The sequence below is a fragment of the Poecilia mexicana genome, unplaced genomic scaffold (genome assembly GCF_051168715.1).
Source record: "Poecilia mexicana isolate PSO_F unplaced genomic scaffold, ASM5116871v1 scaffold_13, whole genome shotgun sequence".
Taxonomy (NCBI): domain Eukaryota; kingdom Metazoa; phylum Chordata; class Actinopteri; order Cyprinodontiformes; family Poeciliidae; genus Poecilia; species Poecilia mexicana.
Window position 1 is genome coordinate 301,645 of NW_028263382.1, and position 23,985 is coordinate 325,629.

General features: G+C 38.9%; 1 protein-coding gene across 1 annotated transcript in view; it reads right to left on the reverse strand.

Moving 5' to 3' along the window:
- sorl1 (sortilin-related receptor, L(DLR class) A repeats containing) overlaps window positions 1-23,985 on the reverse strand; it is a 310,727-nt gene that overhangs the window by 93,832 nt on the left and 192,910 nt on the right. Inside the window, exons 33-36 of the mRNA XM_088011422.1 lie at window positions 17,853-17,981; window positions 6,055-6,181; window positions 5,806-5,975; window positions 436-548 (exon numbers count right to left, since the gene is read on the reverse strand). Of these exons, the coding sequence (XP_087867548.1) occupies window positions 436-548; window positions 5,806-5,975; window positions 6,055-6,181; window positions 17,853-17,981 (539 nt within the window). The remainder of the gene's footprint in view (window positions 1-435; window positions 549-5,805; window positions 5,976-6,054; window positions 6,182-17,852; window positions 17,982-23,985) is intronic.

Here is a 23,985-nt window from a genome sequence, read left to right on the forward strand (position 1 = left end):
AAAAAAATCTGATTTGACAAAAAAATCGGAATTGGGTCACTTCAGGCTGCAGTGTGAACGCACCCTAAATTTGGCCACACCCTCATCATGTCTTTGTCAAAGTCAAAGCCTGCAGTTCATGTATTGGATAAATAATTAAATGTTGATGACATTTGAGGATATTTTTTAAATGTTTTTAGTCTATAGGAAGTGAAAAATTAGGTGTAATCGTCCTTTAGCTATTTCCCAAATTGGAAGCTGCAATAGGAAACCAACTTCAGCTTCATCCTTTTGAGGATTTTTGACACATAACACATAAAATGATTTCTATATAAAAGGAATAACCCAACAACTATGCATAAAATGCCATTGATTACCATCTTCAGTCTTTTCAAACTAATAATAAAAAAAGAAAACTGGACAAATTGAAACAGAGTGTGACTGAGAACCACTTACAATGTACTCTCTGATAAGACCATGGCTGTTGTCAGGGGGGCTCCAGGAAACCTTTACTGTACCATCCTCATTACTGTCACAAGTCAGCTGCAGGTTCCTAGGCGGGTCAGGAACTGCCCCACATTAACACACAAACACACATACAGCCATTAGGAGACAGAAAAGTGTTGGACATTCACAGTGAAATTGGCTGGTGACTGGAACTGAGACATCCATCCATCCATCCATCCATCCATCCATCCATCCATCCATCCATCCATTTTCTTCCGCTTCATCCGGGGTCGGGTCACGGAGGCAGCAGCTTCAGAAGGGAGGCCCAGACTTGCCTCTCTTCAGCCACTTCTTCCAGCTCCTCCGGGGGAACCCCAAGGCATTCCCAGGCCAGCCGAGAAACATAGTCCCTCCAGCGTGTCCTGGGTCTTCCCCAGGGCCTCCTCCTGGTTGGACGTACCCGGAACACCTCACCAGGGAAGCATCCTGACCAGATGCCCAAGCCACCTCAACTGGCTCCTCTCGACGTGAAGGAGCAGCTGCTCTACTCTGAGTCCCTCTCGGATGACCGAGCTTCTCACCCAGCCACCCTGCGGAAGAAACCCATTTTGGCCACTTGTATCCGCGATCTTGTTCTTTCGGTCATGACCCAAAGCTCATGACCATAGATGAAGGTGGGAACGTAGATCGACCGGTAAATCGAGAGCTTTGCTTTTTGACTCAGCTTCAAAAAGTGAAGCTCTTCACCATGACGGACCAGTACAGCGCCCGCTTCACAGCAGATGCTGCACCAATCCACCTGTCAATCTCCCACTCCCTACTTCCCCCATTCGTGAACAAGATCCCAAGATACTTAAACTCCTTTACTTGGGGCAGGACCCCCCACCCCCCCGAGCCAGAGAAGGCACTCTACCCTTTTCTGGCTCAAGACTATAACCTCGGGTTTGGAGGCACTGATCCTCATCCCGGCCGCTTCACACTCGGCTGCGAACTGCTCCAGCGAGAGCTGCAGATCACGACTTGATGAAGCCAATAGGACCACATCATCCGCAAAAAGCAGAGATGCGATCCTACGGCCACCAAAATGGATCCCCTCAACACCTCGGCTGCGCCTAGAAATTCTTTCCATGAAAGTAATGAACAGAATCGGTGACAAAGGGCAAAGGGCAAAGGACAAAGGACAAAGGGCTGGCAGTAAGTTGGGCAAGCCCAACTTACTGCCAGCAATGCGGACCAGACTCTGACACCGGTCATACAGGGACCTGACAGCCCGTATCAAAGGGCCTGGTACCCTAATATCCCGGAGAACTCCCCACAGAGCCCCCCGAGGGACACGGTCGAATGCCTTCTCCAAATCCACAAAACACATGTAGACCAGTTGGGCAAACTCCCATGCATCCTCCAGGATGCTGCTGAGGTTGTAGAGCTGGTTCAGTGTTCCACTACCAGGACGTAAACCACACTGCTTTTTCTGAATAAATCACTATCCGATGGACCCTCCTCTCCAGGACCACTGAATAGACCTTGCCAGGGAGACTTAAGAGTGTGAGACATTTTTATGTTAAATGAAGGACTAGCTGGTCAGAAACATCAAACTCTCATTTTCTAATCAGTGAATACACAGTAAGTACCAAGTTGTCACCAGATTCTACCACTCTTTGGTAGAACTGCTGAAAGAGACTCAAGGCCAGCTGCTTTAAGTGTCAGTAAGGGGTTTGAAATGATTATGTAAGATGATACTAAGATGACAATTTCAAACCCTTCCATGATTTCTAAGTGGGAGAACTTGCAAAGTTGCACGGTGTTCAAACACTTATTTTCCTCACTGTATTCTGCAGACGCCCCAGTGTATCTGAACTCTGTTTTAATCACGTATGTCAGTCTGTGTATGAATATTTATACCACATGCTAAAAAAGTTACTGCTTTACAACCCATTTTTAGACACAATATGCATTGTTTTGGACCAAGTTTGATGCATTCATATGTGACTTAACCATTAAGCATATGACATAATGATGACAAAACCTTCATACGAACGTCGTGTTTTAATACCGTCGATCACTGTATTCAGCTATTCGTGAAGATGGCTTCAGGCATTTATCCATCTTTCACATTTTTCCAGTGTTAGGATTTTTCTGTGTTATCATTCTTACATTTATAACATTCAACATTTATTATTACTTTAGATCATTAACCCAACATTATATCGTTATAGATTTTTGTGATTTTCAATTTAAAGTATTCTCTTCCTTCTGTGTGTATAAACTGACCTAGAGGCCCCAACTGCCTGTTCGTCTTCATGTGAAACTGTTAACTGTGTGTTTCCCAGACCTTGAATTATGTTTCCACAAGTGCCTTCTTATCAACCGGAATACTCCCTACCTTAGAAACTGCCTGTGTGCAGTAGTATTTTGTCTCTGCTGTCTTCCTTACCTATCCTCCCTCTTTTTTGCTTGATAATAAAAGAGAAAGCTGTAACCAAAGGTCTTTAGAATGCTCAGTGAACGGCTTGGAGGAGCGGTTTGCTGAGTCTTCTCCTTTTGCAAAAGCGTGGTCAGAAAACTCATATAAGTTGTCTGTGGTTCTTTTATGTAGGTTCAAAAATACCTATCATCCAGACTCCAGTTTGGAAAATGGAATAAACTCTATTCCATCCTCCAAATGCGCTGGGTAAAGCATGTCTTGTGCATGTTTCCCACTGACAACTTTTAACCATTTTTAAAAAATTATTTTCCACCAAATCACTATGACCCCAGCACATTTAATAGCAAGCAATCAGCAAATCAGTAGCCAGACCAAAGCGCATGATAGACCCAAAAATGTTCTCCAGGTAAGGGGCGTTTTCTTCGGGACAAATTGTGACAAACCCAGTAAATTGATAGACAGGTGCCATCATGTCAATTAAACATGTGCGTGCGCCTGACATTCAAAGTGCGAAAAAAAGGTGAAGAAACACCCCAATGACCCCTCCACTTCAAAAATGAATATGGCGCCGTTGCCTTAGTGAATTGACTAAAACTGTTAAAAAGTTTAAGCCATTTTCATGCCCTATGGTCACCATGCCCAGTCATTTGTTTATAAATGTCTGACTGTATTGGTCCATGTATTGTTAAAATGGTAAATGCTTCTCTGATGTTTTCCTACCACTCTGAAACACGCCATCGTCCATTTGTTCACTAAAAAGAGTAACCTGGATTCAAATGTGTTGTCTAACTTCAGACCTATTTCTAAATTACCATTTATGTCTAAAGTTTTAAGAAAGTTGCTTATGTTCAACTGCAGACTTATCTGGACCTTGACGAAACTGGTGAAAAATTTCAGTCAGATTTAAAATTGTGACACAGCATTGAAACTGTCCTTTTAAAAATTTTAAATGATCTATAAATTGGTTCCCATTCTTTTCCACTGACAAGCCGCACATTAACCATTTAATGTGTGGTTCAGTTCTACCCCAGGTGGTGAGCTTTTCCATCATACAGTCTGTTCCTCACTAGGGGGGGAGGGACATGAGTGCACAGCGGCTGTGGTTAACTCTCCCCCTGATGTTTGAAGTAACACTCAGGAATTGACTCAAATAAACCTAGATGTTTCATTTCTCGCTCAAACATAAAGATTCAAATCAGCTGATTATTTTTGGTATACAAATACATATAATTATATTCTGGCACTTTATTTTCTTAAATGTGCAATCATTTGAATTTAGGTAATGTAATCAAAAGAGAAAAACAGCCACGCATGAACTTTGTTTTTTTTATCCAAAGAAAAACTAAAGTCCACATCACAAGCTAATATTATGTTGTTCTGGTGTTTCACACTGTCTGTGTAAAACTGTAGCCAAGTCAGAAAGCTGACCAAGCGTCACCGTTTCTCTCTCTTCTTCATTGCTGTCTGATCTTCAAAGTGATTAACTGCAATTAGCAGAGCTGCTAAGTCACGTCCATTCTACTGCAAAACTTACAGCATGTGTTCCAGGCGTTGATCCTGATTAAATTCATAGCTGATTCTCCATACTGAGAAGCTCTCTGATAGCAGACGGCTTGTCAGAGGGCCACAGTTTAACTTTAATGTTTGCAGTTTTCAATGACATAAATTACAAGCCAATCAACGAATGCGGTCAGCTGTCAATCAAATCCTTTCTGTGCCATACCTGGCTCAGTTCCACTCCTAAAGTAGGTACCAAAAACAGCCAGCCAAAGTTGCACTGGATTTGTCAATGGAAAAAGAATCTCGCCGCAGCAGACCAGGACCAAATCAGTTAGAGGTAGTCTAGTGGAAAAGCACCTAAACAGGACATTTTCTGTAACTCTAGGACAGCATTCCTCCTTGGTTTGGCACATCTTTCACTGGCTCCTTGCCATTTTTCAGGTAAAATCTAAAGTCTTATTGATTGTTAAGTGTCTAAACTCTATCGGTTCTTCTTACTTAAGAAGCCCCACTCTTACCCTACACTCCACCCAGAGCCCTAAATTCAACATCCTTCAGTGACTGTCCCTAAAGCCAGACTAAAAACTAGAAGGGACAGAGCATTCTCTGTGGAGCAGTCTCCTTCCTTCCCTCCCTCCCTCCCTCTCAGTCAGTAGGTCAGTTTAAGACCAGACTGAAAACTTATCTATTCTCTCTGGCCTTCAACAACAGCTAAAGAGAAAATATCTGCAGCTAAAATTAAGTATTGTTTTAGTTTTTATTCATATTATTAGTTTTTGATATTTTCTAATTGTCTTTGTATACTGTGATATTGTGTTTGTTGTGAACAGTGATAGCTTGAAATCCCTAGGAGGAGTTTGTTAAAATTAGACATAAGTAAAAGTGAAAAATGGCCAAAATTTACCCTAGGACCCAAAATGGCTGCCTCCCTGTACTTTTTAGGGGTACCTTCAAGAGACTTTTTTACTTGATTTGGGGAGATCTACCTAAGTACCAAATTTCAGATCTTTATGACCTATCTCACGTTAGGACACGCTGTACAGCAGTTTTTCCATGCCCATTTGCGATTCCACTAGAATTCAAAGATTTTTGTTGGGGAGCAATTTTGAGTGAAGTTTGGTGAGTTTTTGAATGTGTTAAAGCCTTGAAAAACCTGTATCTTTTTGCGGAAAAAAAAGAAGAAGAAATCCTGCGGTTACAATAGGCCTTCGCAGCACTTCACTGCTCGGGCCTGATTATAAAAGAAAATAGTAATGCACAGTGATTTGGATAAGTAACTTTAATCTGTTTACTGGATTTGAAATAGTGATGTGTTAGATTGCTTGTTACTGAAAAAAATGATTTGATTAACACGTTACTAAGATCACTGTTTGTGGAGATGAGGCTGCTGTAAATATGCTATATAGATAAACTTTGACTTGACTTAAAATGAAGGCAGGTCATGAGACACTCACATCCCTCAGGTGTCCTGATGGTGATGGCCTCATTGGTCTTGTGCAGCTTGTTGAGGCACTGAGTGAGAACCTTCACCTGGTAGGTGGTGTCTGGTTTCAGCACAGTCAGTCTGTAGCTGCTTTTGTTACTGTGGGTGTCCATATTGGTCCACTCCTGCGTTCCCACCAGCCTGAACACAAAAGCAAACATCTGATTGGGGCTAAGCTCAGCAGCACAGACGTCAGATGGTAGCGGTCCACCAAGCTCACCTGTAGTTTACAAGGAAGTAGCAGGAGTTCGAGGGGAGGTTCTTGGGACGGGACCAGATCAGAGTGATGGCTCCAGAGAAGTCTGGGGTCCACTGGAGGTTCTGGACTTTATAGGCAAGTGTGTCCACTGGGAGATCAAGGGAAGAAAATGGAACTATGTAAAAAATTATAGAAGCAAGCTTATGTCAAATTTTAATTAACCGAGTTTGATGGATTAAAATGCCACGCCCAAATCAAAATCGATGTTATCGCACACAAACATCTGTTAAATTGCGTCATAAAATGCTTATCGCACACAAACATCTGTTAAATCTGTGTCATAAAATGCTTATCGTATAAAAACATCTGTTTTGATTTAAATTAAGTTGTTATCAATATAAAACAGACAGGATTCTGGAACTTTCTCTCTTGCATCATAGAAAATTAAGTTGTTATCAATATAAAACAGACAGGATTCTGGAACTTTCTCTCTTGCATCATAGAAAATTAAGTTGTTATCAATATAAAACAGACAGGATTCTGGAACCTTCTCTCTTGCATCATATAAAATGTAAGTTCTTTATCAATAACAGACAGGATTCTGGAACCTTCTCTCTTGCGTCATATAAAATGCAGTGACGTGTGGTGAGGTTCATTGCTGGTGAGGCACTGACTTATGACTTAGACACCATGCATGTTATTGGACCTACGGAAATTTCGCGCATGCATACAACGCTGGAGCGCAAAAAGACTAACCTTTTACATGTCATCCATAGCCGCGTTAACTCAGTGAAACTTAGAAATGTAGATATTGATTTCGTGCTATGATTCACAGCAAAGTGATCTGTATTCGCCAAGCTACGCAGACTTGTTGCCATAGCAACTGACAACAATGCTACTTCATGTTTTAGGATTTAACACCAAAAACATTAAAGAATTTATTTTGCACACAGAACAGAACATTTAGTCTGTTGTTGTAGTATGTTTTAGGCTTAATGTTTAATTAATAAATAATTGCTGTGGTAGATTAGCTACTGCTTCTACTTTACTGAATTATTTAGACATACAAACTGCCCACAAAATGCACACTTCATTAAAAAAAACATCTTATTGCTGTCTTACCTTTATGTATCAATGAAATCCATGCACCGCTAATTCTGCACAAAAATATCCGTTCATCCAAAGCCAAGTCTATTCTCGGCATGTCTTTTCTACTCCGTTTGAGAATCATCAAACTTTCCTTTAGTTATTATCTCCTGCTTCAATTGAAAATCCACTTTAGAAAACTGTTTAAGTGTAGAAATGTAGTCTTTCATGTTTACGTCGGAAGAGAGGAGAAAACAAATATATCGCTGTACTTTACTTATTTACTGTATGGCCATAGACATAATATAAGGTATATAAATATAATATAAAAAATCTACTAAATTAACATTTCAGCTAAATTGCCCAATCACCTTTTTCATCCTAATGAAGTAAACTGTTGGTGATGACATATTCACTAAAGGGATTTAGGTAACACTTTATTTGAAGGGGGTTGAATAAGACTGTCATGACACCATCATAAACATGACATAACACCTGTCATGAACATGAATAAGCCTTCATGAATATTTATGACTGCTGTCATAAAGTGTCATTTGGTAAATTATGACACTTTTAATACAAGGTTGACATTATTCAAAATGTCTTTGTTATGACAACTTGACATTAACCAAGAAATCATTACTGATATAAATTTGTTATAAAAGAATTACTGATTGCACTTTAAAAATTAGGTAACTTTATGTTATTAAAGGTAAAGTTTAAACAGTAATGATTTCTTGGTTAATATCAAGTTGTCATAACGAAGACATTTTGAATAATGTCAACTTTGTAATAAAAGTGTCATAATTTACTGAATGACGCTTTATGACAACAGTCATAAATATTCATGAAGGCTTATTCATGTTCATGACATGTGTTATGTCATGTTTATGACAGTGTCATGACAGTCTTATTCACCCCCCTTCAAATAAAGTGTTACCGGGATTTATTATTAAAAAATTGTTAATTTACAAGAAAACAATATGAAAATGATACATTTTCAGTAACGAGAGAATTCAAAGTGCTAAAACATTCAGACATACAAGAAAGTACAGTGCAGGAGCGTAAAAAATGTGAGAAAGTAAATAACCGCATATTTCAACATATTCCATTTTTCCAATAGATTGACAATTATATGGGATACATGGTTTATAAAGTTAAGAATTAGAAAAAAAAATCTGAAAAGTGTGGTGGACTTGTGGATCTACTGATGCAGTTTTGCTTCAGAATTGAATTTGGAGACCAGGTCTGAGTAGATATGCTTCTGTGGTGATGTTTTCCTGTTTTCTTTTGTTTTCCTGTTTTTCTTTCCAACTTTTCTCCTTTCAGGGAGGTTTATTTCCTACAACACTTGATGCTAGTACATAGTTGCATGCATGTTCTTCCCCTGGTGTTTTGAAGATGGCAACCAGTAATTGAACCATAGATGGTACTAAATGGATTTTAGGAATGATATTGAGGAAAAATAAGGTTGAACGATTGAATAGAATCACTAACAGCATGGGCAATGCATTTTTAATTTATTTTATTGTTTTGCTGTGTCTGCCTCTTGGTGCATAATCAGACAGGATGATAAAAATGTTCCTCATATGTCTTGTGCAGGTATTGGTAGTTGTAGCGTAAACGTAGAGGTCAGCCATACAGCTTGTTTCAGTCACAGAAAAAGGAAAAAAACAACAATCAAATATTAAAATAGTTGTCCATAAACTGATATTAAATAACAGACTCTTCTTGTTCCTGTGTGTTTAAGCCTCACACACATGAACAAGAAGATTTTTTAAAGCTGGTTCATTTTGGTTTACAATGAAATGCACAAAGCTAATCTTTAATTACGCATTTATTTTTATATGGGGTCAGGTTTGACTAGAGGCCAAGCTATCAAACTTCCAGTCAATCCTGTTATTCTTGTGCTCTAATCTCTATGAAAAAGTATGTTCTTTAATCGTTTGCTAGTGCTATGGTGTTTTTCTTTTGTTTCTCTAGATAGGAGAGGAGTTTAAAATGATAAATAGAAAACTACCTGACAGAAAAAAAAAACTAAAGACACGGAAAGCAATTCTAACTTAATTTAAAATGATTAACATGTACTAATATTAATAATTTTGTACATGTTGATGGCTTAGTAAGTACTTGTTGAGTTAGGGAACAGTAGAACCAGATTTCCTTGACTGTTTTCTTTAATAAGCAACAGCTTAAAGTGGCTGCTGGGTTATCTGATACAAGCCGAGTGCAGCACAGAGAAAGAAACAGAAAAAATTTGTTCATAGGATTAAACTATTGTAATAATTGTAACAGTATGCTTGTCTTATTATTATTATTATAAAATGTATTGATGGTTGACAGTTTACTGGTTCCACATATCTTTGACTTTTACTATTTTCCATCCCTAGCTGGGGTAAAGTGACAGTTGTAAAGGTACTATTGGTTTATCTGATGCAGGCTGAGCTCAGCAGCTGGAGCTGCACAGAGAAAGAAAAGCTCTCAAAGTTAAACATATGGATCAGTTGTCCACAAAATTAATCCATTCTCTTTTTATTTAAATTGTTTTTTATTATTATTATTTACTGTAAAAACAAAATATTAGTCAATAAAATACTTGACAATTTAGTAGATAGTGACTCAAAAATTATGTGGACCTTTATTCATCCCGAGCCAAGTTGGTTGGTTGAAGTGAGAGTGCAGCACAGAGAAAGAAACGGTGAGGAAGTTAAACACAGATACATTTTTGTTTATGAAATAAACTATTCTCTGTTTTTTTATTATGATTTGAAATTAATATAACAATTAACATGATTTATTAAATTCTTAGCTATTGAGTACATAGTGACTATAATTTCCTTGACCTTAATTTCTTCATCAGCCTGAGAGGCTGATGAAGAAATTGAAGTGACTGAGATGAAGTGACTGAGAGTGGATCCAGGCTTGGAGGTGGAGATAAAAGTTCTTTATTTGATTAAATTTATATGAATGAAGCAAAAAAATAGAGAGCAAACTTTGTCCAATTGTCATGATTTACTTCTTGGGGTGATGCATGGAGCAGGGTCTGGTGGTGGGATTCCCATCTGATTGTTTTTGGATCTTCAAGCAGTTGAGTTGGATGTTAGCAGACTAGCTTCTCCACCTCATTTCACAACCTGCTGCCTTTTGTCTTCAGGTTTTCTCTTGCACAAAAAAAGGTGGACTTCTGGGAAGCATCCAATTTATGGACTGGAATTTAATAGACCGAGCCTGGAGTTTGACAGAGAAGGGAGGTCCCACTGGATAACACCGGATGGTGTTGGTTTTTCCCACATCGGATGATCGAGCTTCAGCAGAGTGTGATTCATTGGAGTCAGGCCTAATATGCTCAGAGTCCTGGAACATGGGAATCTCATGCTGAACCGAGGATTTGAATGCTGCTGATGGAGGTAAGACCAGATTTGTATCCAGGAGTGTAGAGGATGAAGCATCAACCATGGAGTAGGGTCTCGTGATGGTTTGTCCATCTGTAGTCTCTGAGGTTGGAGCAGATGAGCTACATGCTAGTTGATTAGCTTCCTGCTGTCTTCTCTTTTGAGGCTTTTCTCTTTTAATGCGAACCATTTTTTTTTCTATCAGAGCAATTGGTTCTTCCTCTACCAAATGCAACAAGTAGAATGACAGGGCCTCCGAAAAAATATTTAAAGCAGAAAAACAGAAATCCCACCCCTTTATCTCTATTGGCTCATTCAAACAGAAACTAACAGAAAAAGTGGGCTGGGGCATCTGCCAGGGAGCAGGAAGATAAAAGCAGTTGGTGGTGGGGTCTATCTGTGTGAGAAGGAGTTGCATCAGCAAATTTACATAGGTCTAAAATTTTCAATATAGAGGGAGGGGAATAACTGGGTCAAAAGTCATGTTGCCAGAATTCTCTCTCTGTGTCTGTTTTATTTTCATAAGAACTTAAATTTATATGATGAAAGAGGGCCTCACCCCTTATTAACCATTTGATTTAAGAGAAGGTTACAGAATCCTGTCTGTTTTATTTTGATAAGAACTTACATTTTATGTGATGCAAGAGAGAAAGTTCCAGAATGATTTATATGATCATTCTGGAATGAATCATATGTATATGTTATATCATATAAAACAGAATCCTGTCTGTTTTATATGATAAGAAATTAATTTTATATGATGCAAGAGAGAAGGTTCCAGAATGTTGTCTTTTTTATATTGCTAAAGAACTTACATTTTATATGATGCAAGAGAGAAGGTTCCAGAATCCTGTTTTATTTTGATAAGAACTTACATTTTATATGATGCAAGAGAGGAAGTTCCAGAATGATTTATATGATGCAAGAGAGAAGGTTCCAGAATCCTGTCTGTTTTATATTGATAACAACTTAATTTTATATGTTGCAAGAGATGTGTGTGATAAGCATTTTATGACGCAATTTAACAGATGTTTGTGTGCGATAACATTGATTTTGATTTGGGCGTGGCATTTTAATCCATCAAACATGATTAATTAAAATTTGACATAAGCTTGCTTCTATATTTTTTATGTAATCCACAAATGCAAACAGCAGGCGGCAGCACTAGACTATTTAAGGCACCTAGAATCACACCATTCCGACCAATTCTCCAGGATAACCGGGTTATGATAGCTTTGGGTTTTTTATTATATCTTAGTTTTATTTAGTTGTGACTTTTTATTTGTCTAATTCAGTTAGTTGTAATTAGTTCATAGAATGTGTTGGCTGTGTTAGAATGTGTAGTTTTTATTAGTGAAATATTGTTTTTAATTAGTTTTTCCACACTTCGTTAATTTTTAGGTATAAAACTCAAAAACGTCAAAGCATTGCATTGTTATCATGTATATATCAATCAGAATACTAAACAGAACTTCCGGTGGTGCCATGTTCTGAGACGGCTGCGTTGGGTGGAGGCTCCCGTGAGATTGATGAATAATTGGCAAACTACACAACTTTATGGATATTCCCTTAGAAGAAACTGCAAATAAGAAGATAATGCCGACAAGAAATACCTCTGGTAAACAGCAAAACGACCATAAAGAGCCCAAAGAGAAGAAAGACTCACAGCAGGCTAGCGCTGTAGCTAGCGAGAGAGGGAAAGCTAACGAAGCTAATGTCATGATAACCGAAGTACTGCGTGAGCTAAAGGAGTTGAGGAAAGAAAATCAGAATGCTTTTGCTGAAACGAAAGCGGCTTTAACAAGACTGGAAACTTCAGTAAGAGACTTGAAAGAGCGCACGGACGTGCTGGAGCAACGTTTGGAGGAAGCAGAGAGGAGGACTGGTGCATCGGAAGACGTTAGCCAGAGAAACGAGAGAGTCCTTCGGTACATGCTGAGACGTGAGGCTTTTCTCACTAACCAATGTGATGACCTCCAGAACCGTATGCGCCGTAACAATCTCAGAATTTATCAAGTCCCGGAAGGAAGCGAGAAACAGGATATGGTCGGCTTTGTAAAAGACATATTCAGAAACACGCTTCTGCTGCAGGAGGACTTAAGCATTGAACGGGCGCATCGAGCTCTGGGCTCGAGACCAGCTGACATAAACCCGCCTCGCTCCATCATTGTCCGCTTCACGGACTACGCCGCAAGAGAAGCGGTGCTACAACGGGCATGGTCTCAAAAACAAATCGTCATCCAGGGGAAAAGAATATACTTTGATCAGGACTTCTCTCCGCAAGTCCAAAAGAAGAGAGTGAAACTGCAGAGTGTAATCAAGCAACTTAAAGAAAAAGGAATAAAGGCTAAATGTCGTTTCCCTGCACAACTTAGAATGGACTTGGAAAATGGCTCGAAAACCTTCCCCATCCTTCTCGACGCGATACCGACGTTGGAGAAGTTAAATATTTCGGTACAGATGAGTGAGAGAGAGAAGATGGAAGCGGAGCTCTCCAAAGAGGCATGGAAACCGAGATTCAACGACAAGAGATATGGAAAAGAGGGACTACCAGAGGCGGATTTAAAGGTTTACATTTAAGACTGTGGTGGGGATAAACGTTCATATACAAAAGAGTTCATGAGGACTTTAAGGTATGTTTTGAGAAAAACTATTAAGGGGAAGAAGATGATGCTATAGAATTAGCCAAAGTTTTTTTTTTTTTGTTCAGTGAAACTATATCTCAAGTGTTAAACATCTCACGGGTAGTTCATACCACCGTGCGTTACTACTATCATTCCAATTGGGTGGAGATCTCACCAGGGAATCATTGCTTTTCTTTGGTTTGTGATCTGGGTTGCACTTAGTGCTTTTTTCCCAGAGCGTTTATGGGCACACAGCGCTCTGCCTCGGTTCCATCGAGGGCTGGTCAGGAGGAGGCCACTGCAGGTTGTATGTGGTCTTATCATAATCAGTGGGGTTAATGGGAGTTTCTTGAGTTCAATTGGTTCAAATTGCTTTAATGTTATTATGTTCTTGTTCCTTGACATGTTCAGGCTCACTCTGAGTGACCATCAGAAGTCAAAAATTGGTATGACGCAACATTTAGAATTAAGTTTGAAGGGTCGAAAAGTAGAGGAAAAGGTTGACAATGTGAAGGTACTTTTTTTGTTATGAGTGATTTAAACATTGTAAGTTATAATGTGAGAGGGCTGGGTCACCCGATAAAGAGGAAAAGAATATTAGCTCAATTAAAATCGCTTAAAAGCTCAATAGCGCTATTACAAGAGACGCATCTTAATGATGTGGAACACAATAAATTAAAAAGACATTGGGTGGACCAGGTGTTCTTTGCCAGTTGTCCAAAAAGTAGAGGGAGAGGAGTGGCAATATTACTAAGCCGAACATCTTACTTTTCGATGCGGAAGGAGGTTAAAGATTTGCAGGGGAGATATGTGATGGTAGTGGGATCAATAGAAGGGTTAGGAAAACGAAAGCCCTGAATTATCTGTTAGAAGAGTTAGGATTGGTGGATTCTTGGAGGGCATGTAATCTACAGGGCAGGGATTATACATTCTTCTCAAATGTGCACGGTTCTTACTCGAGACTGGATATGATATTTGTTTCCAAACGAGATCTTCATAGGGTGATACATAGTAGTATTGAACCTATAACATTGTCAGACCATGGACCAGTTAGAATAAGATTAAGAGTCAAGATAGAAAAACATTTTAAATACTGGAGATTGAATGTCTCCATACTGAATGATCCCCAGGTTCAAGAACAAATAAAGGCAACATTAGATGAATACTTTCGCTTGAATGATAATGGGGCAGTGTCATGGGCGATATTGTGGGATGGAGCTAAGGCGGTAATCAGAGGTAAATGTATAGAAATGGCAAGTATATTAAAGAAACAGCGGGCGCAGAAAGTAGAAGATCTAGAGAATGAAGTGAAAAGATTAGAACAAACCCATAAAAGAGATAGAAAAGAGGAGACACTGAAAAAGCTTAAAAGAAGCAGGGAAACACTGGACAAAATACTTACTTATAAGGCAGAAGGTGCTATGAGATATACTGGCCAAAAATACTATGAAGAGGGAAACCGCGCAAGCCGCCTATTGGCCTTCCAATTGAGGAAGATGCAGGCCAGCCGTGTGGTTTCAAGCGTAAGCCACCCGGGAAATGGACAAGACATAACCCAACTGGAAAAAATTGCAGAGGTGTTTCGAGAATTTTATAAACAATTATATGAGTCGGAAAGCTTACCCCAGAAAAGAGAGGAAATAGACGATCTATTTAAAACACTCGATTTACCTAAACTGACACAGGAAGAAGCGGACGATTTGAATAAACCAATTACGGAGACGGAGATTGAGGAAGTAATTAAATTATTAAAAAGCAATAAAAGTCCAGGGACAGATGGTTTAAGTGGAGAGTTTTATAAAGTTTTCATTAAGGAACTTACCCCTAAATTATGTGCTGTATACAATCATGCCTTAAAGGTAAATGATCCTCCGAAAAGCTGGTCAGAAGCAATAGTAACAGTAATACCTAAGGAAGGGAAAGACCCTAAAAAGTGTGCCTCCTACCGCCCCATAAGCCTTTTAGGGAACGATTTGAAAATCCTTGGATCAATTTTAGCAAATAGGATGCAAAAGTACTTAAAGAAGTTAATAAAACCTGATCAAACTGGATTTATAACAAAACGACAAGGTTCGAACAATGTTAGAAGAGCGCTAAATATTCAGTCAATTGCTAAGAAGGACAGCCAACCATCAATGCTCCTGGCGTTGGACGCGGAGAAAGCGTTTGATAGGGTGGATTGGGATTATTTAAATTACACACTGAAGAAGATGGGATTTAACTTTACTTTCATAAAATGGATTGCAACTCTTAATCAGAATCCAATATCGAGGGTCCGAGTAAATGGCTACTGCTCCGAATTTTTCAATATAAAGAGGGGGGTCAGACAGGGAAGTCCTGTCTCGCCTATTCTTTTTGCTATAAGTATAGAGCCATTAGCAGAACTGATTAGGTCGAACAAACATATAGAAGGAATAATAGATAAGGGAGGTATAGAACATAAGATCTCTCTATTTGCAGATGATATACTCTTGTACTTAAAAAACCCTTCAAAGACGATCCCCACTCTTATGAAATGCCTACACACATTTGGTAATGTCTCAGGCTACAAAATTAACGAAATTAAATCGGAAGCAATGATGATGTCAGGACACTGGCCGGAACACCTGGAGAAAGAAGTGAAATTTAAATGGCCAAAAGAGGGCCTTAAATATTTGGGAGTTAGTCTGACCAATAACTTTTCTCAGTTATACAATGCTAATTATAGCACACTTATACCTCAAATTAAAAAGGATTTGGAAAGATGGCAGATTCTCCCTCTATCTTTAGTCGGCAGAGTGGAAACGATTAGGATGAATGTGCTACCAAGGCTTCTTTTTCTCTTTAACTTCCTCCCGATCATGGTCCCTAGCATCACCTTCAAGCTACTAGACAGACTTATATCGAGATTCATCTGGCAAAACAAGCGTCCAAGAGTGAGACTTAAAGTTATGTGTTCTTCAAAGAGTATCGGAGGCTTGGCTCTCCCACATCTGGAAAGTTACTTTTTGGCAGCACAGTTGAGGACACTAGTTGCGTGGATTAGACTGGATCTAGACACAATGTGGGTGCAGCTGGAGCAGGGCTCAGTAGAGGGGAGTATCTCAATAACTAATATACCTTTTTTAAGTAGAAATCAATGGCGAAAACTCAAAATTCAAAATGAGTGGGTGGTGTTTACTTTAGGAGTGTGGGACAGAGTTCGGAAGAAACTGAAGCTACCACTCTCCTTGTCAAGAGCAGCCAGAATAGATGGCATAGCTGACTTTAAACCTAACAAAATGGATAGGGGATTTGGAGAGTGGGCTGATAAAGGTTTGTTATTAATAAACCAACTATTTACTGGAACAACGATAAAAACTTTCTCACAACTTCAAAATGAATATAACATCGCTAACTCGGACCTTTTTAGATTCTTTCAGATTAGACACTACCTTCAAAAACACAAAGAAATAGACAAAGTAAAAGAGAGTCCAACAGATTTTGAAAAATACTGGATTGAGGTGGTTGAGAACCAAAAAGATCTCCAAAAGATTGTTTCAGCTCTATATCAGAGAATACGAGTGGAGCAGGAAGAGACAACCCTAGATGTCAAGAATAAATGGGAACTGGAACTAAACCGGGTGATAGAAGACACAGAATGGAAAAAAGCTTGGGATAATTGGCATAAATGTCTGAATAGTCCAAACTGGAGAGAGTTTAGTTGGAAAATAAGAATGAGATTTTTTAGGACACCGATAGTGATAGCCAGCTATGATAATAATGCCAGTAATCTCTGTTGGCGGAAGTGCGGACAGATAGGAGATTTTTCCCATATTTTCTGGGAATGTCCAAAGGTGAAAAGTTACTGGGAGGGGGTAAAAAGGGAAATAGGAATAATACTAAATTTGACTGTGGACTGGAATATCCATAAAGTGATTCTAGAAGGGGTGGATCTCCCAACAGAGGTTACTAGATATATGCTGAGAGTCCTGGTGTTAATTGCTCATAAGGTGATTACTGTGAACTGGTTGAAACCACACCCACCTACCTTGGAACAATGGGTTCAGAGGCTGAAGACTGTCAACCTGATGGAGGATATTACAGCAACTCTGAGGTTGCGGAAGGACATTTATAATAAAAGATGGACTCCTGTAAATCTATATCTAGAACAAAAAACTGGATTTTCTGGGACACTGTAAGGAGGGAGGGGGAAAGGGGAACCTTAGACGAAATATGTTTGAATGTCATATTTGTAATTGTGTTGCAATGTAAAGATGCATAAGAATGGATAATGTTGAGGAACTGTTTTAATAAAAGTTCGGAAAAAAAAAGAATACTAAACAGAAGAAACCCTTTTCAAAAAATTTACTTAATTCTTATTGAACAGTGAGTGACTCTGGTGTTTTCTCCCAACCTTTGCTATTATTTTACGGACTAACTCCTGCCAGCAGAGATAAAATGTCATACTAATGTCAAATAGAAGATTTATTTGACATCAGTTAGAAAGGCCAATAAATAGATTCATGAACACAAGAACAAAGGACATTATACATAATTTCAGCATGTTTTAGTTAGGTTTATACAATATAGTACAATATAGTTCCAGCTGGTTATAATTTTCACCCATTAATTACTAATTTTATTCATGTCAGCTAACAAAACAGTTTTCTCAATTTCAGCTTTTGTTATTTCGTTAGTACCAGGGAACAATAATAACCTTGCAGGATAAAAAAAAAAAAAAAAAAAAAAAACCTACTCGTGCAGTTTTCTTCGTCACTGTGGTCCAAACAGTCCAGGTAGCCATCACAGCGCTCGCTATCCAACACGCAAAGCTCATCGTCAGAACAGCGAGTCCCGTTGGTGCAGAGCAGAGATTGCCGTGTGGCTAAACACAAACACAGTTCTTACGTTAGACATTAGTAAGTTACCTGCTCTTGACGACTCAAAACAAATGGTAAATGGTATATGGACTGAACTTATATAGCGCTTTTCCAATCATTTGGATCACTCAACGGTCTTTACACAGGAGTCACATTCACCCATTCTCACTCACAAAAACAACATGTTTCATAACTGAAGGGATTTGTGTGTCAAATCTTGTCTCAGGTATGGTGTTAAAAGGATGCTGAAGACAAAAATAATTAAAAAAAACATGCATGTTTAAGTATCAAGATGAGAAAGGAAGTAAGATGAGTCATTATGGTATGAGGAATCTCCAGCTAAATAAAATCAGAGCTGACAGACATTATCGAAATCGGCATTTTTGCAGCTGAACATAACAAGGATGAAGAAGACAGAAAAACAGGATTTTTTTAATTATGCAACTGTTATACTGACAATAGAGTTCCTTCACGTTTTTCATTTCAAAATTTCACACCTTTCACATTCTTTCTGCAGTTTTTTATAACAGTGTGAACATTTGAGGAACATATATTCACCTTGAGCAACTACAATAGTTATCACTATTCTTGTAAGAAGAAAAAGGTCTGTATTTAGTTGTTTGGAAAAAGTAATAAATCTTTTCATTTTGTGGCATTTTTTAACCTTCTAGGATGCAACAACACTATAGATAAAGACAGATTTATGAAAAAAGTATGAAAGTTTTGTGCATGTGTGTGCTGTGCTGCTTTCAAACTATGTGCCTATTTATAGATAAAATTAAAAAAATATACACTAGGAACAGTTTAATAGAGCAAGTCAACTGCAGCATTCTTAAATTTAACTTTGAGCTGCCAAATGAGTATGAACATATTACCTATAGTTTTCGTGAACAAAATTCCCTAAATAGAATGTGGATTTAAAGTGTCAGATTCCGTAGCACAAGAAATTCTCATCTTCTTCCAGATGTTAGTAGTGGAGCTGCGCCGACTGCCTAGTCTCTCCTGCCCATATTAGTCTGCAGGGTGGCCAACCACTTTACTGCTCACATAGGCTCGGGCACAAGCAATGTTCCATCTTTTTTCATTGCCTCAATCACTGGCCGAAGTGCCTTCAAAAAGATGTTTTTCATGGCTTTCCATATGCTATCCCTATACGCAGGGGCGCAGTAAAGGCAGGAAAAGTGATGACAATTCTATGGGCCCTGACCAACAGGAGTCCTCCACAATTTAATTTATTTTTTGTTCATAGAAATAAAAATTAAAAAATCAGGATCCTGTTCATTACAAAATTAATCATATTGTATTTTCAAAGATTGTTTTTAGCAGTAAAAATTTTATGTTCCCACTCCCAGATCAAAAAACACACATCCATATTTGTGTGGGTAGACTGTGTTAAATGGTTCGTTCCTGCTTGGAGCGCTTCACCGTGACGCTGTTCAGTTGCAGTCAGTGGAAGACACGAACGATTGTGGCAGTTACTATGCTGCTAAGAAAAGATATAAAGTCAGATTTTCAAAGAAAATACAAAGGGAGAGAAAGAAAAAAGGCAAGAATGTTAATTTATAACCCAGTTTTTCTCCCAGAGAGGTGGGTAGATTGTGTGAGATTATCAACCATTTAGCATAATGAGCTTAGCTACAGACTACTGTTCTCCTCCTTTTCACTAGCATTTGATGAATTAAGGAAAAAATTACCAACATATTCATATATTGAACTTGTCCCTTGTGCCTTTTACCACTTAACAATAGGTGAGTCAGTCAGCAGCAGTTATAACCTATGTCCCTCCTGACCCATCCTCTCCTGAGTGAAATTAAAGCTGCAGTATGTAACTTTTATACAAATATACATAAATCCACATATTTGTTAAAACTGTCATTATGTTGTGACAGTCTGGTATGAGGGGTAATCTGTGAAAAATCTATTTCCTCTGCTTTCTCCCAGTGCTAGAAACAACCAGTCAGAGGCAGGAGAGTTTTAGTGCTGTCAATCATAGTCTCATGTGGTGCTGCTCATCCTTCCTCCACCTTGATTTGTGCTGTGCTGCAGATAGCATAGCACAAAACTGTGAATGTTCAGTTTAGTTAGCATAGCTACCAATGACGGCAGATAAATGGTTTCTTGTAATAAGTTGTTTCTCCACCATTAGCACATTTAGCAGTGAGTGAATGAACAGTGCTAAGAGCATCCTACTAGTTCTGATTGGTTGTTTTGGTCAGAATGGTGCATTACTTTAACCAGTAATAGTAATTCAGGAAGGAGATGGAGGAGATTGATTGTTTTCACAGATTATCTATCTCATAACAAACTGCTACGACATGGTGACAGCTTTAACAAATATGGATAAAACATATTTTTTATTAAAGTTACATACTGCAGCTTAAATAAAATGCAACTACATAGCATTTTTGGGAAGTCTGGATTGTTTCATGTACATGTCCTTCTCAAAAAATTAGCATATTGTGATAAAGTTCATTATTTTCTATAATGTAATGATAAAAATTAAACTGTCATATATTTTAGATTCCTTGCACACCAACTGAAATATTTCTGGTCTTTTATTGTTTTAATACTGATGATTTTGGCATACAGCTCATGAAAACCCAAAATCGCTGTCTCAAAAAATTACCATATCATGAAAAGGTTCTCTGAACGAGCAATTAACCTCATCATCAGAATCAACAAAGTAACTCTAAACACCTGCAAAAGATTCCTGAGGCTTTTAAAAACTCCCAGCCTGGTTCATTACTCAAAACTGCAGTCATGGGTAAGACTGCCGACCCGACTACTGTCCAGAAGGCCATCATTGACGCCCTCAAGCAAGAGGGTAAGACACAGAAAGAAATTTCTGAACGAATAGGCTGTTCCCAGAGTGCTGTATCAATGCACCTCAGTGGGAAGGAAGTCTGTGGGAAAGAAAAAGTGTGGCAGAAAATGCTGCACAATGAGAAGAGGTGACCGGACCCTGAGGAAGATTGTGGAGAAAGGCCGATTCCAGACCTTGGGGGACCTGCGGAAGCAGTGGACTGAGTCTGGAGTAGAAACATCCAGAGCCACTATGCACAGGCATGTGCAGGAAATGGGCTACAGGTGCCGCATTCCCCAGGTCAAGCCACTTTTGAACCAGAAACAGCGGCAGAAGCGCCTGACCTGGGCTACAGAGAAGCAGCTGTTGGACTGTTGCTCAGTGGTCCAAAGTACTTTTTTCGGATGAAAGAAAATTTTGCATGTCATTCAGAAATCAAGGTACCAGAGTCTGGAGGAAGACTGGGGAGAAGGAAATGCCAAGATGCCAGAAATCCAGTGTCAAGTACCCACAGTCAGTGATGATCTGGGGAGTCATGTCAGCTGCTGGTGTTGGTCCACTGTGTTTCATCGAGGGCAGGGTCAATGCAGCAGCTATCAGGAGATTTTGGAGCACTTCATGCTTCCATCTGCTGAAAAACTTTATGTAGATGAAGATTTAATTTTTCAGCACAACCTGGCACCTGCTCACAGTGCCAAAACCACTGGTATTACTGACCATGGTATTACTGTATTCAATTGGCCTGCCAACTCTGCTGACCTGAACCCCATAGAGAATTTGTGGGATATTGTGAAGAGAAAGTTGAGAGACACAAGACCCAACACTCTGAATGAGCTTAAGGCCGCTATCGGAGCATCCTGGGCCTCCATAACACCTCAGCAGTGCCACAGGCTGATTGCCTCCATGCCATGCCGCATTGAAGGCTGCAAAAGGATTCCTGACCAAATATTGAATGCATAACTGAACATAATTATTTGAAGGTTGACTTTTTTGGTATTAAAACACATTTCTTTTATTGGACGGATGAAATATGCTAATTTTTTGAGACAGGGATTTTGGGTTTTCCTGAGCTGTATGCCAAAATTATCAGTATTAAAACAATAAAAGACCAGAAATATTTCAGTTGGTGTGCAATGAATCTAAAACATATGACAGTTTAATTTTTATCACTACATTATGGAAAATAATGAACTTTATCACAATATGCTAATTTTTTGAGAAGGACCTGTATATTTTGCAAGTTGCTTTTGACTGTTGCTCATGGGGAGAGACATTTGAGTGATCTAATAGAAAAAATGTAAGCAACCTACTTGCATACTGGATGTGGACTGTTGGATGTTAAATTCATGAGCAGTAAATATAGTGCTAGTATCAGAAAAAAAGAAAGCAAGTGTAACCAGGATAATTTTTCCATATTAGTTTCAGTTTAATTTTATTTTCCATTTTGTTAAATTTAGTTATTTTATTTAAAGATTTAATTTAAAAAATCCTCCTTTCCTTAATTTATTTAATACAAACCAAGCGAGAACATTGTTCTCGCGCGGTTTAACATCATGTGGCAGCTGCACGTCAGCGTCCTAAATTGACAGCTACTTATATGGCTGCTAATCGGCACCTTAGATAGGAGACGCTGTCGGACTCTGATGTGCAGGTAGGCGGCTTCTGGTCTGTTCCAAAGCGGTTATCAAATGTCTATTGTACATCCTTCAATCGTGTGCCTCTGTCAACTTGCAGACGTGTGATAATTCGACCAAAAACGTTGTAGCGATCACGGTTGGTCAAGAGGGAACTGGTGAGTGTTTTGTTCGGGAGCTAGCATGCTAGCACTAACCTCCCCAGCCTGTTGAGTGGTTTTACACCGATCTAAAGCACATTCAAATTAAAATACTTATATAAAACACTACTGTATAACTCTATAGTATAAAACACTACTGTTGTATAAAAGAAAAAGGAATAGAATTTGCATAAGTTGCATTTAATTATGAAAACTTATGTAATTATAAGAAAATGCATGTACATGTAAACTGATTATTTAGGCCTGTTTTCACAGGCCAGGTTTATTACAGAACCCCCGCTCAAGGAGTGGCCGCAGGGTCTAGGATGAACCCAAGGATTGTCTGGCATCATGCTGACCAGACTGGCGAGCTAACCGTTTAGCGGATCCGGAAATACAACACCTTCTATCATCTGAGGAAACTCTTCCCGAATTGTTTAGAGATTCAGCCCAACAATTTTCACTGATGGAATTGGAATATTATCATTTTTGCTTTTTTTCCCCCTTTTCATCATCAACTAAGACTTGTTGACTTTCTTGGTTTAAGGAACCCTTCTGGACTTTAAATTGTGGACTAACTTGTATATATTGTAAATATTAATACAATTCACCAATTTTGCACCATCTAGTTGTGTCTGTGTTTTACAAATTTGCCACCTCCTCCAGCAGACGCACCTAGTTTTTAGTATCACTTGGATTGACTCTAACTTGGATTATTTCTTTAATAATCCTAATAGTCCTAGAATGTAATTTAGGTTACACAAGGCAGATGCAAGCCTTTAAAATTGTGATGCTTTTTATGGGTCAAATGGATTCAAAAAATTGTAACAGCAGCTGTGTGGGGGGGGCCCAAACAAATTTTTTGTCAGGGGGACCACGATTCCTGGCGGCGCCCCTGCCTATACGTTCGGGAAAAGAACTGAAGGATGATTCCTCTTGGTCTGTTTTCATTCTCTTTAATGGCCTTTTTGTGGACTGGTTCTTTAGAATGAACCCCTCTGGCAAAATATACAGTGGAGAGAAGTCTTCATCATTTGGGTCCTCATCCATTTTGGTGTAGTCGAGTCCAGCAGTCAAGTTATTGAAGGTGGTAGCCAGCAGGTTCTTGCTTTTTTTTTTTAGAAAATCTTTTTCTGTCTTGAAATTTTTTTTTGCTCTCAAAGGACTGGCTCTCTGTTTAAAAGAATATTGAAAGTTGTGAGGGGTGAAAAGGAGTATCTGCTCAAGCCACCATCTTGGTCAAATTTTTGATAGAAGCCATGACCGAATTCAGGGTCTGCATCCTTTGAAGCACCGGTCTACATAGAACAGGTCCGTCAATGGCTGTGAATAAAAGACGACCAGAAGAAAAAAGCTGTGAATTCGGACAGGCCTCGCCTGCACCTCAGTGTAACACATGTTGCCTACCAACCGTGATGGCATGAAGCACAGA